Source organism: Mesoplodon bidens, assembly GCF_964165515.1.
Source record: "Mesoplodon bidens genome assembly, chromosome: 18".
Taxonomy (NCBI): Eukaryota; Metazoa; Chordata; class Mammalia; order Artiodactyla; family Ziphiidae; genus Mesoplodon; species Mesoplodon bidens.
Window position 1 is genome coordinate 53369708 of NC_138175.1, and position 17298 is coordinate 53387005.

Below are 17298 nucleotides of genomic sequence, written 5' to 3' on the forward strand. Positions count from 1 at the left end.
GAGTCCCCGGAAGCTCCACACCTTTACTCCTACTCACTTACACACAGCCTCATGCACACAAGACTCAAAAAAACCTGCAGAGACGGGTTGGGTGATGAGGATTTTTAATTCATACCTCCCTCTCTCCCACCTATGGCAGCTGAGTAGGGACTGGTCCCCCAAAACTCCCTGAGAAGACTAGGAAAGGGCTTAAATTCTCAGACAACTCTGTAATTAAAGTGTCTACCTTCACTTCCTTCAAAAAGCCTCAAGGGAGTCCTGAAATCTGAGTCAAGGATCCCATCCTCTTTGGCCAGACCCTGTGCTCCTGCCTGGGTTGGAGACCAGTCTTGGGTCTGCATACCTTCTGATTCTTTCATCCCTGACTTACCCAAAGCCAGATTTAGAGGCTCTGTGAATTCAGGGGCAGGGAGTGGTTGGCAAGGGGCACAATACCCGCAGCTTTCTGCAAGCCCACAGGGCACCCTTACACCAACTGACTTTCAGTAAATCAACCCCATTGTTACCGAGTCCAAGCTCGCTGCATGACAGGCCAATAAATTGGGAGATGAGGTATTGAGGCAAGGAACAGTGACTTTATTCAGAAAGCCGGGTGTTTGAGAAGAGGGCAGACTAGTGTCCTAGAGTACCATCTTATGGGGCCTGGATGCTAGTTTCTTTTATAGAACAGAGAGGGGGAGGAGGTGAGGAAGTAAAGTAAAAGGCTGTAAGTCTTGCAAAACATCTCCTGGCTTGGCAAGCATCGGGGAAGGGGGGTGTTAATTTCTTCTTTCTTGCAGTCCTTCATGGGTGGGCGGGCAGGATGTTTCCCTGTGAGCTGAACAAAGGCACTTTGGTTTAACATTCAGGCAGAGGGGCAGGGTTCCCCATGCAGACCATTATGTATGCTTATAGCTATAGATAGCATCCTTTTAGTGATTATAGTAACAAAAGCAAGGGAAAGCAAAAGTTAACATAAAAGAAACAGATCCAACATGGAGTGAGATTTTGTTCTTCCCTGTTACACCATCACTCTCCAGCAGCCCAGCTGCAGAGGAGGAAACTTCCTTAATTGGATAAAGCAACATGAACTTGGAGCCAAGATGTGCATGTCTACCTTTGGCAGTTTTGAGCTTAAAAAAAAAAAAAAAGGTGTCCCTAGATCTCTGCAGAGCCTTGCTCCTTAAGCGGCAGCATTCAGCAGCACCCCTTCCCCCACCCCTCCCACGTTTTAGCACATCTGTGGTTTTCCGGGGCTGAAATGTTGCGTAAAGTTCCACTTGTCACACAAACTGCCCCAGCTACAGAGAGTTTGTCGTCCATCAACCTTTCTAGCAGTGGTGAGGTGCTGGGCTGCTGGTTTTACTTTTGTTAGCTTCTTTGCCGAGGTAATCTGGAATTCCAGAATCCCAAGCCCTCTGGAAGGTCCCCACAGGGTTCTTTACAGGCATTAGAGCTGACCCTCTCTGGAAAAAATCCCTCCTCTGGAATCATTCCAGAAACACAGACGGGAAGTTGGTGAGTGCTTGCTATAGCACATCCATGAGTTCCTTCTGTCCTGATGACCCAGGGAAGAGAAATATCTCTTCTCAAAAAGACCAGGATGGTCAATGCTAGAACAGGGAGTTCCCTGTTCCTGGTGGGGCAGTGATCTAGAAGTACTCTGGATATGGGCTGGGAAGAACAGGTGGGTACTGTGCATTCTAGAACTGCCATGAGCTTCTGCAGACATTGCCAGACATGAAAAGATCTTCCATTGATTCTAGAATGTTCTGGCAGTTGCAGAAAGCCAGCTCCCCTTTTTCTCCAAGTCTAACCAACTAGAATCACTCTAGAAATGGGTGTCCACCAGCTGCAAGACCACCAGCTTCTCCAGAAGCTGCTGGGCTTCCAGAGATACATGACACTGGCCCTAGGTTGATCAGACTATTTCAGAAAGTCTCCCTGCTGCTCAATGCTCAGCCAACATCTGGAGCGGAGTCAAGTCTGCATTAATGCCCACCCACTCAGGCAGGAAGGCGGCCTGGGGTTTAAAGATATTCAGGAAGCTGGAGTTAGGCAGGGTAAAGTTGGCCAGGTAGACGGTGTTTCCACCAGCCAGGTAGGCGGCCCAGAAGCCGAAGGTGCCAATGGTCATGATGGTGTGGTTGCACTGTGTGAGCAGCGCAAAGTCCTTGCTGGGGGCATGTTCTTGCCCATCGCCAGCGAAGATCACATCCCCCCAGGAGGTGTCGATGTTTTTCTGGCACCACTCCATGCCGTTGCTGGTGACCACAAAGATCGGGGCTTCATGCCGGGCCCGGAACCAGTCCATAGCCTGCTGGAGGTAAGCGCGATCACCCACTACACCCTTCCAGTGATAGGGCATCACCTGCAGGTAGTCCCCACGGCGCACGTGGACACCCACGAAGGTGCTCGGGCGGTCCCCCGTGCGGCTGAGCCGGAACTGACTCAGTAAACTCTGGGCCTCTCGCCGAAGGTGGTCGTGCAGGGTGAACTCACTGCGGATCTGTTCCCGGAGATGATGGAAGAAAGTCCAGGAGGAAGGGTAACCGCTGAGCTTCAGCCAGGGCTCCTTCAGCTGGGCGTACTCCTCCGACATCCAGTCATGAAGCTCCATCTCCCGCCAAGGCGTATGGTTGTTCACCTCAGGTGCCAGCACGGGCAGGGTGATGCGGAAGATGGGGGCCAGGGTGGCATGCATGGCAGGCTGGATGAAGGCCTGGCGGCCGTTGAGCTGGGCCAGGGCCAGCAGCGTGGCGTACTGCCCCATCTGGTTCCCAAGCCGGCCATTTGGGTAGATAGTCCAGGTTCCTGAGAGGGAAGCAGGATGCTTGGGGCAGGAAAAAGAGGCGTTGGGGTTTATGGGTGTGCCCGACAGGCAGATGATGGCCACAGGGGATATCACTGGGTTACGGTCTGGACAGAGGGCAGACAGGCCTAAGCCATTGTGAAAGAGGTCTTGGTGGACGTGGAGGAAGACGATTGAGGCAAAAACACAGGCTAGCAGGAAGGTCAGACAGAGGTGACGGAGCCTGGGTGCCCACATGGCTGCAAGGGAAGAAAAGTGAATTACAAGATACTCAAAGCTTGAGAATGAATGTCAAGGAGGAGACGCCCGAGAGAATGAGGAAACTCTGGGTTTGGACACCTGGGTCTGAGGGAAAAGGGGATCAGGGCTCCTGGATCTGAATTAGGAGAAGCTAAGGGCTTGGAATTTCGGCAGATGGAAGATGGTGAAAATTAGTGGTTTCCAAAATAGCAATGGTCCAGGACCTTGTCCTCACATCTTGGAATTTCACTCTCCCAGGCAGTAAGGCCCACTGACGTTGGACACTGTTCCCCCAACTCCTTTCTCAGCGAACCTGTGTGTAAGGGGCGGAGTCCACCACGGAGGTGGCAAGAAGCAACAGGCCAAGTAGAACATGAGAGGCTGGAGGTCCAGGCCTGGATGGGGGATCTTGTTTCCTGGAGAAGCAGGAGTTGGGGGTCGGGGTAGAGGAGACTCCTGGGGGTCATAGGGGGTTAGAGGTTGGGGGAGCGCCTCCTGGGACTGAACGCCCGATTTCTGGGTCCGAGGCATCTGCATTTCTCACTTACCTGAGCTCCACAGTCAGCTTGGCGTGAACGGAGCGTTCCGGCCCCAAGTGCAGCCCACATCCGGCGGCCCCCGGAACCCTGGACTCCAGGTTCTCAGGGCCGACAGGCCTCCCCCCTCCACGCCGCCTCCCCCGACTGGCTGCGAGGGCTCGGGAAGGGGAAGTAGGAGAGGGGACGCGGTCCGGAAGATCCCAGCCCCCACCTCCCCGGCCGGCAGGTAGCTCGGAGGAGGAGCCCCGCCCCTTCCCTGGCGCCAAGCCCCAGCTCCCCGGTCTAGGGCCGCAGCCCCCGCCCTCTGCCCTCCCCCGGACCAGGAGACCCGCGCCCTAGCCCCCCTCCTGCCTGACATCGGCCAGCCCGGGGCAGCCTACCTGGCCTCCTAGCAGCCCATCCTTCCGTGGACACCGAGATCCAGCGCCCAGCTGCAACGCTGGACCCAGCGCTTCGACCTCTCCCTCTTCCCCTCCAGTTTCTGGGTTCGCCATCCGCCCTGTGTACCTAGATGCGCCGAGTCAGGCCACGGCCCAGCGGCTTCCGCCCTCCCGTGCGGATGCAGAACCTGTTAACCTGGCTGCTCCATGGGCGGGTGCAAAGCCTCCGTCGGCTCTAAGTCCCGGCGTAAGAGGCTCTGGCGGGAACGTGTCCCCACGCCCACCGGGGGCCGCCGATCCCCCCTCCACCCCAACCACCCGCAAATTCGAGAGTCCCGGCTCCCAGTCTCTCCTTCTGAGGGAATCCTAGCGTCCGGCACCTGACTGCTGCTTTCTAGAAGGGAACGTCCCGCCTCTCCCGAGGACGGGAACGGAGAAAGCAGAAGTGGAAGAGAAACTCTCTTCCACAGAAGCCGAGGCAGACCCGGCTAGGAGCAAAAGCCTCCCTCTTCTGCAGACCTGAGGCGGTTTCCCTCCACCGAGGCTTCTCCCCACCAACCCCCTGGCCCGAGCGGCCTGACCATTACCATTCAAGAAAGCAAAGACCCAGGAATTGGACTTGACTCTCTAGAGATCTGATCATAATTTCTCCAGACCCAGGACTCCCAGCCCCCAGCCCCCTCCTCAGAATGAGAAGTCCGGGCCTCCAGTCACCCGCCGCCTTCAGACCTGGTGTTCAGACTCTTGCACGCTTAGGTTCCAGGAAATTGCCCAACCCCTCATTCCCTTTGGGATCTTGGGTCTAACTTCTCCCTCCTGAGCCTGCGTCAGTTGTCAACTCTGAGTCAAAGATTCTCACCCTCCCCCCACTTCCCCAGGCTATTTTGAGGGCACCGGTCTGATCTTGGTTAGCTTCTCTGGTGAAAGAAACACCAGGATTGCATCAGGGTCCAGGAGGAGGAGGCGCCTGGGCTGGGATTTGTGAGTAGGTTGGTTTGAAGCTCCCACACCAGGACTCCTGTGTCCTTGAGGAGGACGCTTAGATCATGTGGCACTTGCTGCTTTCTTGATGACCAAGGAACCTCAGTGTCTGACCCCCAGAAACCCAGAAACTCAGGTGAGACGCAGAAATGCCAGTTGTGGGACACAATCTGCATCAGTCAGGCAGAGAGATGGATCCCAGCCCCCTTCCTGCTCAGACTCAGGAGTCCAGGCCCCCAGCCCCCTCCTCCCTCAGACCCAAGAGCCTGAACCCCCAGCCTCCTGCTTCTTCAGACCCACAAGTCTGAAACCCCAGCTTCCTCCTCCCTCAGACCAAACAGTCTGGGCCCCCAGCCCCTTTCACTCAGGTCCCACTTCATCACATTTCTATCCCCCTGATGTCTCAGACGCAGGAGCCCAGGGCCCCAGCTGGAAGGACCCCTGATTGCATCATCTGTTCAGGCTGACCTGGCCACCGTGGAATTCTAGCATCTGCCATGTGGGTCAAATATCAAGGGTCAAGCGTCGGGAAGGTGATTGGGCGGGTCTGTCTGGATATAAATTCTGGAGCATCTGCATTCTTCCCAAGAGATTTGGGTGTCCTGTCAGCTGTGAATCTACGTGCAAGAGGACCCAGGCATTTCAGCTACCAGAGAAGCCATTGTGAATCTGCTCTCCCCGACACCCAGGCTCTGAAACAGAATCTAGACCATTCAGGTCTTCAAAGCCCAGACCCCATACCTCACTTGAGGACGTGAACCATTGATGGGCTGGGACAGGGCCAAATTCGAGCACCTGGGACTGTGGGTCCCTGTGCTAGCTGTCCTGCTGGGAGCCTGCCAGGCACATCCCATTGCTGACTCCAGCCCCCTCCTCCAATTTGGGGGCCAAGTCCGCCAGCGATACCTCTACACGGATGACGCCCAGGAGACGGAGGCCCACCTGGAGATCAGGGCCGATGGCACAGTGGTGGGGACGGCCCGCCAGAGCCCCGAAAGTGAGTGTAGGTGTAGGGCCTGGTCCTGAGGGAGGAGAGAATTGGGGCCTGGCCTCCTGGCTCTGAGGGAGGAGAGGGATGGGCAAAGGCCTTCTGAGTCCCTAATCACTTTCTCCTCTCAGGTCTTCTGGAGCTGAAAGCCCTAAAGCCAGGGGTCATTCAAATCTTGGGAGTTAAAACATCCAGGTTCCTGTGCCAGGGGCCAGAGGGGAGGCTGTATGGATCGGTGAGTTCCCAGGACCCCTGTCCGTGCGCTCCACCCTTCCTCTCCCCACCCTCACAGGCTGGGGGACCATGTTTTGCACCTTTGACCTTGGCCAGGCTTGGCTCGATGCTCTCTGAATGCCCCGACGTCGCCACAATCCCTGGAGGGGGCAGCTGTTGTCATCCATGTTCACAAGAAGAGGAAACTGAGGCTCAGGCAGGGCCACCACCAGCCCCAAGTCACAAAGCCTGTGAATGACAGAATGACCTGGGAGACCGAGTCTTGTGACTCATAACCCGTGCTGACCACACAGGCTCCTACAGGCCTGACTCATGCTGGGTGCAGGTTCACTCTGGGAATCGATGGCCTGTAAAGTGAACATGACCTTGGGTGCTAGCCAGATGCCCCTGCCAGGACTTAGAGAGCCTCCACTGATCCCTGGGCTGGAATATTCTTCTCTGTGAAGTGAGGGCAAGGAGGTGAGCCTGGCGGTACTGCCTAGGGGTAAAGGAAGAGCCTGCTTCTGTGGTTTTGAGGAAGGGGCTGGGGACCTGGACTCTGCATCTGAGGAAGGAGTGGGTTCCCCCAGCTCCCCAGGAGTCCCGGGACTCCCACATCCTGTTGGAGGACAGGACTCTGTGGTCTGAAAGGAGAAAGAGCTGGGGACCTGCACCCCTGAGTCTGGGAGAGGATGGAGCTGGGGTTCCTGCAGGAGGCAGGTGTAGAGGAATCCCACGTCTCTGATCTTTGTTCTCATCCCCTCAGCTCCACTTCGACCCCCGGGCCTGCAGCTTCCGGGAGCTGCTTCTTGAGGATGGATACAACGTTTACCAGTCTGAGGCTCTTGGCCTTCCACTCCGCCTGCCCCCGCACCGCTCCTCCAACTGGGACCTGGCCCCCCGGGGACCTGCTCGCTTCCTGCCACTGCCAGGCTTCCTCCCGGCACCCCTGGAGCCTCCAGGGATCTTGGCCCCCGAGCCTCCCGACGTGGGTTCCTCGGACCCCTTGAGCATGGTGGGACCTTCACATGGCCGAAGCCCCAGCTACACTTCCTGAAGCCACAGGCTGTTTATTACTGAGTCTCCTCTTTATTTATTGTATTATTTATCTTATTTATTTTCTTTTTTTTCTTACTTGAAATAATAAAGAGTCTGAGAGGAGGATCAGAGTGAGCACATGTGTTTGAGGGAGGAAATGGGGTCAGCTTCCTTGTCTCTCCTTGCCCCCCACGTTGCCACAAGGCTGTGGGAAGGTCCCAGCCTTTCTGCCCCCTTCCCCTAGCCAGCCCTCAGATTTCTGCTCCACTAAGGTGTTCCCAGGGACTCTGGACTATCCCTGCCCTTTGACAGGACAGGACTTGTTATTCTCCCCCTATGCCTCCCCCTGTTCCCAACCTTGTGTTAGTGTTGTGGAACTATTTCTCTGAGTTAACTCAGTAATGGGGGACATTTTAAAAAATGACACAGCAGACCCACAGCCTCATGGGAAATGTAGTTTTCTGGGTTCATTTAGCACTAGGAATGGAAAGACATCTTGGTCCTCAGGGCTGGGGCAGGGACTGTTGGATTCTGGGGGTGCAGTTGGTTCTAGGAACACACTCTTGGGTCCTGAGGGATCAGTGGGCTGGACATCTGGACACCTGGATCCTGGAGAACAGGGGAATAAGAACCTGGGCACCCTGGTCTGAGAGAGGAGGGGCTGAAGATTGGGAGTCCTGGGTCTCAGGAAAAGGACCTGAGAATCTGAATGCTTCCATCCAGGTGCTTATGGACTTTGGAGTGTAATGACTGTCACAGAATCCAATCTCAGTGAGCACGTTGCCCATCTTCCTCCCTTTCCACAACTTAGATTTCCATATTGCTCTTCAAGTTATTTCCTGGTTAGGAAAGATTTGAAGTCAAAGATTTAGACTACATTTCACAGGGGTGGGTCAGCTTTGGCTGGACCCCAGGTGTCTGACTGACCACTGCAGCCTCACAGGAGGTGTGGTCTCAAGCCCTTGATCTAAATTCCAAGGTCCAAGTGAGAGGAACATCTCAGTCAAAAGGAAGGTAAGTGTGGGTCCCAGAAGGTCATGGGAGGGATTCAATGCCTGGAGAAAATGAAGGTCTGTGTCTTGTAGAAAATACAGTTTCCCACTCTGATGGAACCAGTCTGGCTCAGTCAGGGGAGAGTTCTCACTGGAAACAGAATCTGAAACGCCACAAGGGGGCGGGGACCCAGAGAGAGGGAATCAGCCAGGGAACCTGCAAAATGTGTTCAAATGAGCACCTGTCACTCTGTCTGAGCACTTTGAGCTCCCGACGTGTAGAGCCTCCTTTCTGGTAGAAGCAGGTTAGTGTTCCCTTGTCCAAAGACCATCCTCTGAGGTTGCTGCCTGGCACAGGGCTGCTGACCTTCCTCAGGATCCACCTCCTCATCTCCAAATGCTTCTAGACTTGACTCCCGGCAGCCTCCACTGGGTGAGGTACAAAGTGTGGTCACTGAGGAACTATGACATGCACCAAAAGAATTACAAGATCTTCCCCTTGAAATGGACAGCAAACTGGGCAGCCAGTCCGGGAAGGGGAGCTGGTAGATGAATTGATTGACAGAGATTCCAGATTACAGAGTGAGCTCTAGGGGCTGGGGGGTGGCCCTCGTTGGCTCTTTCGTTGGCCGGAAGCTGCACCCCAGTGGTCTAAACTTGAGATGCTGTAGAGTGGCAGTTCTCAAAGCGTGGCCCCAAACCAGCAGCATTAGCATCACCCAGGAACTTGTTAGAAATGCACATTCTGGAGCCCAGGCCTATTGAATCCAAAATTCTGGGAGAAAGGCTAATTCATAGGGACAGAAATCAGATTAGTGGCTGCCACCAACTGGTGGGAGAATGGAATGAGGATTTATTAGTTTCCTAGGGCTGCAGTAAGAAAGTACCACAAACTACAGGGCTGAAAATAACAGAAGTTTGTTCTCTCACAGTTCTGGAGGCTAGAAGTCTGAAATCAAGGTGTCAACAGGGCATGCCTTCTCTAAAGGCTCTAGGGGAAGATCCTTCCTTGCTTCTTCCCAGCTTCTGGTGGTTGCCGACAATTCTTGGCATCTCTCGGCTTGTAGACACATCACTCCTATCTCTGCCTCCATCTTCACATGGCCTTCTCCCCGAGTGTCTGTTTCTTCTTACGAGGGTACCACTCTAACCCAGCATGACCTCATGTTAACTTGATAAAGACCCTATTTCCAAATATGGCCACATTCACTGGTTCCAGGGGACGGGCATTTCCAGGGGATGCTATTTAACTCAGTACACATCTCTATATGCAGTTGCCACAATCCATCTTCTCTTGCTCACATGTAAGTAATTGAGGAATTTGTTTGGTAGGGAGTGGGGTGACCAGGATAGCTTTCCTAGCCTCATCATTCTCATAGTTCACTCTCTGCTGCTTCCATACAGTATGAAAAAATACAACCTCTCAGCATAGCCACATTGCCAATATTTCAGAGAGAGATATACCTCCTCTGTTTACTTGCCCCCCGGTACCTGAACCTTTTCTCTCCTTTACCCCCAGAGTTCCTGCCAAAATCAATCTGGGTTTTGCTTCCATTTGTTTTCACAAGAATAGAGCTTTGTCCAACCACTAAAAAGAAAGGATAATTCTGTAACGTGATAGATGCTAATTATCACTACAATAGCAATCATATTACCATATATAAATGTATCAAATTAACATGCTGTATACCTTAAATTTATACAATGTTATCTGTCAATAGATTTCAATAATAATTTTTTTTAAGTATGGAGTTTTGTTCTTCCAAAAGAGAGGTTCCTTGAGTAATTCTGAGATCTCTGAGGAGGACCCAGACCACCCCAGCACACCCCAACTACTAATTGGAGCCTGTGAAGCTTCACACACACAAACACACAAACAATTTTTAAAATATTTATTTATTATTATGATGATTATGATTATTTTTGGCTGTTTTGGGTCTCAGTTGCGGCATGTGGGATCTTTCATTGCGGTGCGTGGGCTCTTTGTTGCACCGTGCAAGCTTCTCTCTCTAGTTGTGTCGCGCAGGCTCCAGAGTGCATGGGCTCAGTGGTTGCGCTGCCTGGGCTTAGTTGCCTCAAAGCATGTGGGATCTTAGTTCCCCAACCAGGGATCGAACCAGCGTGCCCTGTGTTGCAAGACAGATTCTTAACCACTGGGCCACAAGGGAAGTCCCACCCCCCCCCCAATACACACACACACACACACACACACACACCCCACGTGCTGCTGTTGTTCTCAGATTATCTCACCAAGTCCTCAGCTATGAGGGCAACCTCTCCTCTAGAGGTGAGGACTGGTGGGAAGTTTCCAATCTTCATAGCACTTTTTTTTTTTTTTTTTTTTGCGGTACACGGGCCTCTCGCTGTTGTGGCCTCTCCCGTTGCAGAGCACAGGCTCCGGATGCGTAGGCTCAGTGGCCATGGCTCACAGGCCTAGCCATTCCGCGGCATGTGGGATCTTCCCGGACCGGGGCACGAACCGTGTCCCCCGCATCGGCAGGTGGACCCTCAACCACTGCGCCACCAGGGAAGCCCCATAGCACTTTTACTCCTTTCCTTTTCTTCCTGTACTGGCCCTGGTTTGGCCTCACCCACTCATATTTCAGGGTTCATGGGGCTCCACTGTCAGCTGGTTTTGTAAAGCATTGTTTGTGAGCTCCTACTATCCAACTGGGTCTCCGGGTGGGGAGGGGTGGAATTTGGGAAGATTAAGAAACTCTGCTGCCTAAACTGAATCTAATCAAAAGGAAACATCAAACAAATTCCAGTGGACAAGGGACAACCGTCTGCAAAACAACCGGCCTCGACTCTTGGAAAATGTCAAGGTCAAGCAAAAGATGGGGAAACTATGTATATAAACAGAGACCAGAGTCAGCACAAGGAAATGCAGTTCATTGAGTAATCCAGGTGATACCCTGGATATTAACAAGACACTTGATGAAATTTGAATGAGTTCTGAACTTTAGATAGTAGTCATTTATCCATGTTAAAATTTTCTGGGTTTGATCTCTGTACTGCGGTTATTAAATAGAATGTCCTTGTTCTTAGCAAATACACACTGAAGTATTTCGGGACAAAGGGGCATGGTATCTCCAATGCTTTCTCAAATATTTCTGGAAAGGTAAATACATGATAATATATAGACATAGAGGGTGAATGAGAAAGCAAAAGGGGGCGGGAATAGCGATAATCGGGGTGCCTAGTTAAGGATACATGGAGTTCTTTGTACAAATCTCTTTTTAAAAAAATTTATTTATTTATTTATTTATATTTTTGGCAGTGTTGGGTCTTGGTTGCTTGGCTTTCTCTATTTGCGGCGAGCGGGGGCTACTCTTCGTTGTGGTGTGTGGGCTTCTCATGTGGTGGCTTCTCTTGTTGCGGAGCACGGGCTCTGGGCGCATGGGCTTCAGTAGTTGTGGCACACGGGCTTAGTGGCTCCGCGGCATGTGGGATCTTCCGGGACCAGGAATCGAATCCGTGTCCCCTGCATTGGTAGGCAGATTCTTAACCACTGCGCCACCAGGGAAATCCCTACAAGTCTTTTTTTTAATTGAGGTATAGTTGATGTACAATATTATATAAGTTGCAGGTGTACACCGTAGTCATTTATCATTATAAAATATTAGCTGTATTCCCTGTGTTATACAATATATCTTTGTAGGTTATATATTGTATACATAGTAGTTTGTACCCCTTAATCCCCTGCACCTACCTTGCTCTTTGTTTGAGTCTTGAAACTTTCCATAAATTCAAAATTATATCAGGCAAAAGTTACTCCTGCCCCAAAGAAATCCATGCTCCAGCCCCTACTGCTATCTTGCCTCTTTCCAAACATCCTTCAAAATGCATCAATGAGCTTCTAAGACGAAAGAGAAATCTCCAGGTCCTCTCCCCATCCCACCCATGAAAGAAAGAAAGAAAGATTGAAAGGAGGGAAGGAAGGAAGGGAGAAAGAGAAAGGAAAAAAGAAAGAAAGAAGGAAGTGAGAAAGAAAGAAAGAGAAAGAGAAAAGAAAGGAAGGAAGGAAGACAAAAAGGAAGGAAGGAAGAGAGAGGGAGAAAGAAAGAATTAGAAAAGAAAAAAGAAAGAAAGAAGGAAGAGAGAGAAATAAAGAAAGAAAGAGAGAAAAGAAAGAGAAAGAGGGCTTCCCTGGTGGCGCAGTGGTTGAGAGTCCACCTGCCGATGCAGGGGACACGGGTGCGTGCCCCGGTCTGGGAAGATCCCACATGCCGCGGAGTGGCTGGGCCCGTGAGCCATGGCCGCTGAGCCTGCGCGTCCGGAGCCTGTGCTCCGCAACGGGAGAGGCCTGCGTATGGCAAAGGAAAAAAAAGAAGAAGAAAGAGAAAGAAAGAAAGGGAGAAAGAAAAGGAAGGAAGAGAGAAAGAAAGGAAAGGAAGGAAGGAAGGAAGAAAGGAAGAAAGAGGGAGGGAGGGAGGAAGGAAGGAAGAAAAGGAAAGGAAAGACGGTGAAGGCAAAGGTGAGAGAAAAGGAAGAGACAGAGGGGAAAAGAAACATAAGGAATAAGTGAAACTCCAAGTGGAAAGTGTGAATCACCACGCAGCTTCCTGGAATCTGCTGATTCTATGATAGGGACACATTTTCAAGGCAAAGCTTAAAGGGCCACAACTTCAATGAAAGGCTGGTGTTTGAAATCCCACCAACCCACATACAGTGGAATGTTATTCAACCTTGAAAAGGAAGGAAATTCTGAAGCATGTTAACATGGATGTATCTTGAAAACATTTTGTTAAATGAAAGAAGCCAGACACACGAGGATAGATACTGTATGATTCCACTGATCCGAGGTACCTAGAATAGGCAAATTCATAGAAACAGGAAGTAGAATGGTGGTGGCCAGGGGAAGGGGGGAATGGGGAGTTGTTGCTTCATGGGTACAGAGTTCCAGAGTGAGGTGATGAAAAAGTTCTGGAGATGGATGATGGGGGTGGTTGCATAACAATCTGCATGTACTTAATGCCACTTGTAAGTAGTTAAAATGGTCAGGTTTACATTATGTGTATGTCATCACAATTTTTTTGTTTTGCCATACTGCACAGCTTGTGGGTTCTCAGTTCCCCAACCAGGGACTGAACCTGGGCCATGGCAGTGAAAGCCTGGAATCCTAACCACTAGGCCACCAGGGAACTCCCATCACAATTTTTTTTTAAAAATCCACCAAACTACACTAAGAGAAGTTCAAGATTTTCCTGTTTCCATTTGGGGTCTCAATGGAAGAAACATGGTTCTCTATTGAAAACTGTGTCACCACCAGACCAGTCTCACATGGAAGGGGTATAAAATCAAACTCAGTGGTGGAGGCGCTCCCAAGATTAGAAATTAATAGTATCGATATTGGGCTAATGATAGCTCTAGGGCTTCTGGCTAAAGCAAAACAAAGCAAAGCTTCTCTGGAGAGATGCTGCTCAACTACATCATAGAGGAAGTCTTGAAAGAGCTCATAATCCAAAGTCACCAAATACACAAGGGAACTAGGCACATGGTAGATGCCAGCAAATGTACTGAATGACAAGGCTAGAGAGGCTCGCCCCACCCCGTCTTGCAATAACTTTAAAGGGTAGAGCCGTGAGAGGAAAATGACTGTTCAAGATCTTTTTTTATAAAATTATTATCTAATACGTACAAAGTGCAATTTACCATCTGAACCATTTTCAAGTGTACAGTTCATTAGTATTGAGTATATTACCATTAGGATGCAAACAATCCCCAGAACTTTTATTTTTATTTTTTATTTATTTATTTACTTATTTGCGGTACACAGGCCTCTCACTGTTGTGGCCTCCCCCATTGCGGAGCACAGGCTCCGGACGCCCAGGCTCAACGGCCATGGCTCACGGGCCTAACTGCTCCGCGGCATGTGGGATCTTCCCGGACCGGGGCACGAACCCACGTCCCCTGCATCGGCAGGTGGACTCTCAACCACTGCGCCAGGGAAGCGCCCCCAGAACGTTTTCATCTTGCAAAACTGAACCGCTGTACCCATTAATCAATGACTCCCCATTCCCCCCTCCTCCCAGCCCCTGGCCACCACCATTCTACTTCCTGCTTCTATGAATTTTGCTATTTTAGATACCTAGTATAAGTGGAAACACACAGTACTTATTTTCTGAATGGCTTCTTTCACTTAGCAAGATGTTTTCACGGTTCACCGGTGTTGTAGCAGATGTCAGAATTTCCTTCCTTTTTGGCTGAATAATATGCCATTGTATGAATAGACCACATTTTGTTTATCTGTTCACCTATCAATGGGCATTTAGGTTGCTTCCACATTTTGGCTATTGTGAAAAGTGCTGCTGTGAACATGAATGTACAAAGATCTCTTTAAAAAAACCCTGATATCCAGAATTGTATTGCTGGATCATATGGTAATTCAATTTTTAATCTTTCGAGGAATTGCCTGTGATGGTTAATTTTATGGCTCAACCTGACTGGACTAAAGGATGCCCAGATAGCTGGTAAAACATTATTTCTGGGTGTGTCTGTGAGGGTATTTCTGGAAGGGATTAGCATTTGATTCAGTAGACTGAGTAAAGACATCCACCCTAATCAGTGTGAACGGGTGTCATCCAACCCATTGAGGGTCCAAATGGAACAAAAAGGCAAAGGAAGGGCAAATCCTCTCTAGCGCTTCTTGAGCCAAAACATCCATCTTTTTGTACCCTTGGACATCAGAGCTCCTGGTTCTCAAGCCTTGAGATACCCAGCTCCCAGGTTTTCAGATCTTTGGCCTCAGAATGAGTTATACCACCTGCTTTCCTCCCCACTCCAGCTTGTAGATAGGACACTGTGGGACTTAACCTCCACAGCTACGTGAGCCAATTCTTATAATAAAATCTCCACATACAGGGCTTCCCTGGTGGCGCAGTGGTTGAGAGTCCGCCTGCCAATGCAGGGGACACGGTTCGTGCCCCGGTCCGGGAAGATCCCACATGCCGCGGAATGGCTAGGCCTGTGAGCCACGGCCGCTGAACCTGCGCGTCCGGAGCCTGTGCTCCGCAACGGGATAGGCCACAACAGTGAGAGGCCCGCGTTCCGCAAAAAAAAAAAAAAAATCTCCATATACATATATATATATAGTATATATCATATATATACTATATGATACCTATATGGTATATATACTCTACACTGATGTATTTTAGCTGTGGAAGTAGTCAGTGAACATTTAGAGGAAAGTTGGTTGTTTGAAAATTAACTAATTACCAAAAACACCCAAATAGCTGTGAACATTTCTGTGCGGTGATAGTGTAGGTTTGATTTGCATTTCCCTAATGATTAGTGATGTTGAGCATCTTTTCTTTTCTTGTTTCTTTTTTTTTTTTTTTTTTTTTTTTTGCGGCACGCGGGCCTCTCACTGTTGTGGCCTCTCCCGTTGCGGAGCACAGGCTCCGGATGCGCAGGCTCAGCGGCCATGGCTCACGGGCCCAGCCGCTCCGCGGCATATGGGATCCTCCCGGACCGGGGCACGAACCCGTATCCCCTGCATCGGCAGGCGGACTCTCAACCACTGCGCCACCAGGGAGGCCCTCTTTTTTTTTTTTAATGCAACGTGCTTTATTTATTTATTTATGGCCATGCCACATGGCTTGCAGGATCTTAGTTCCCCAACTAGGTATCAAACCCAGGCCCCCTGAGTGAAAGTGCCAAGTCCTATCCACTGGACTGCCAGGGAATTCCCTTGAGCATCTTTTCACACATATATCTTATATATGTATATAATATAGATGTATATGTATATCTTATTTGGGGAAATGTCTATTCAAGTCCTTTGCCCATTTTTTAATTAGGTTGTTTGCTTTTTGTTGTTGAGTTGTAAAAGTTCTGTATTCTGACTACTAACTCCTTATTAGATATATGATTTGCAAATATTTTCTCCCACTCCATAGGTTGGCTCTGTAGATTGTGTCCTTTGATGTACAAAAGGTTTTAGTTTCGATGTAGTCCAATTTATCTATTTTTACTTTTGTTGCCCATGCTTTTGCTGTCATATTCAAGAAATTCTTGCTAAATCCATTGTCATGAAGATTTTCCCCTAAGAAAAGCTCTCTTCTAAGAGTTTTAGGTTCTTGATTTAATTTTATTTATTTATTTTTTGTTTGTTTTTGGCTGCATTGTGTCTTCGATGCTGCGCGTGGGCTTTCTCTAGTTGCAAGCGAGCAGGGGGTTACTCTTGGTTGAGGTGTGCATGCTTCTCATTACAGTGGCTTCTCTTGTTGCAGAGCTGGGCTTTAGGGTGCATGGGCTTCAGTAGTTGTGGCACGCAGGCTCAGTAGTTGTGGCTGGCATGCTCTAGAGCGCAGGCTCAGTAGTTGTGGCGCCTGGGCTTCGTTGCTCCGCTGCATGTGGTATCTTCCCCACCCAGGGCTCGAACCGTGTCCCCTGAATTGGCAGGCGGATTCTTAACCACTGCGCCACCAAGGAAGTCCCTTGTGATGAGATCTTTTAACGTCAGAAGAGCTTTTGTGTGCAGGCACAAATATTCACAACTATTTAGTTTTTTGGTAATGATTAATTAATTTTCAAACAATCAACTTTCCTCTAAACATTCACTGACTACTTTGACAGCTAAAAATAGCAAGCCATGAGTTTCACGATTTCAGATTTCCCAAAACATTTGAACATGGATTGCAAATTTAATCAACAAACCACAAATCTGGGATCTCAGATTCCCTTAAATGAGTTAAGAACCTTGAAAAGAAGAAAAACAGTAGGGACTTCCCTGGTGGTCCAGTGGCTGAGACTCCAGGCTCCCAATGCAGGGGGCTCAGGATCGATCCCTGGTCTGGGAACTAGATCCCACATGCACGCTGCAACTACGAGTTCACATGTTGCACCAAAGATGCTGTGTGCCGGAACTAAGGCCTGGTGCAACCTAAATAAATAAATATATTTTTTAAAAAGAGAGAGTTAGTGTAGCTTAAAATTTATTTTATAAAGGAAGAAAAAGAGTAATGCAGTCCTTTTTTTTTTTTTAAAATGAAAGCAAGTTTATTGAGAGAGATACGCATTCCATAGGCAGAATGCGGTCCCTCTCAGGAGGCAAGAGAGGCCCAGAGTAATACAGTCTGGATCATATTTTTTGCAAGTCTAATATAACAGATTCTCACAAATGCTTTAA

The 17298-nt window shown here is 49.8% G+C and overlaps 2 protein-coding genes across 5 annotated transcripts; one reads left to right on the forward strand and one right to left on the reverse strand.

Annotated features, from left to right (window-relative positions):
• Positions 1-555: 555 nt before the first annotated feature.
• On the reverse strand, positions 556-4824 carry FUT1 (fucosyltransferase 1 (H blood group)). Of its 3 annotated transcripts, XR_014013802.1 has the most exons (4): positions 4680-4824; positions 3951-4077; positions 1346-3030; positions 556-817 (listed from the first exon to the last, which is right to left on the reverse strand). XR_014013802.1 is itself a non-coding variant. In XM_081217073.1 (3 exons), exons 1-3 carry the CDS (start codon positions 4731-4733, stop codon positions 1931-1933), a joined length of 1281 nt encoding a protein of 426 aa, XP_081073199.1. In that variant the 5' UTR covers positions 4734-4824; the 3' UTR covers positions 556-1930. The 3 variants fall into 3 exon arrangements, 2 of the variants coding, with proteins under 2 accessions (XP_081073199.1, XP_081073200.1); XM_081217073.1 differs by having other exon boundaries at positions 556-3030; XM_081217074.1 differs by adding an exon at positions 3580-3727 and having other exon boundaries at positions 556-3030; positions 3951-4752.
• A 110-nt stretch (positions 4825-4934) lies between these two features.
• On the forward strand, positions 4935-7293 carry FGF21 (fibroblast growth factor 21). Of its 2 annotated transcripts, XM_081217076.1 has the most exons (4): positions 4935-5067; positions 5523-5928; positions 6051-6154; positions 6899-7293. In XM_081217076.1, the coding sequence occupies exons 2-4, from the start codon at positions 5697-5699 to the stop codon at positions 7187-7189; spliced, it is 627 nt and encodes a 208-aa protein (XP_081073202.1). In that variant the 5' UTR covers positions 4935-5067; positions 5523-5696; the 3' UTR covers positions 7190-7293. The 2 variants fall into 2 exon arrangements, with proteins under 2 accessions (XP_081073202.1, XP_081073201.1); XM_081217075.1 differs by lacking the exon at positions 4935-5067 and having other exon boundaries at positions 5419-5928.
• Positions 7294-17298: the final 10005 nt, after the last annotated feature.

What these genes read in the sequence shown, in the direction of transcription:
- FUT1 (XM_081217073.1), bottom strand. Translation starts at nt 4,733, where the DNA reads ATGAGGGGTTGGGCAATTTCCTGGAACCTAAGCGTGCAAGAGTCTGAA. An exon ending in TGCAAGAGTCTGAACACCAG is followed by an intron (nt 4,078 to 4,679) that starts GTCTGAAGGCGG and finishes CGGCGCATCTAG; the next exon opens with GTACACAGGGCGGATGGCGA. An exon ending in ATGGGCTGCTAGGAGGCCAG is followed by an intron (nt 3,031 to 3,950) that starts GTAGGCTGCCCC and finishes CTTCCCTTGCAG; the next exon opens with CCATGTGGGCACCCAGGCTC.
- FGF21 (XM_081217076.1), top strand. Translation starts at nt 5,697, where the DNA reads ATGGGCTGGGACAGGGCCAAATTCGAGCACCTGGGACTGTGGGTCCCT. An exon ending in GGCCCGCCAGAGCCCCGAAA is followed by an intron (nt 5,929 to 6,050) that starts GTGAGTGTAGGT and finishes TTCTCCTCTCAG; the next exon opens with GTCTTCTGGAGCTGAAAGCC. An exon ending in AGGGGAGGCTGTATGGATCG is followed by an intron (nt 6,155 to 6,898) that starts GTGAGTTCCCAG and finishes TCATCCCCTCAG; the next exon opens with CTCCACTTCGACCCCCGGGC.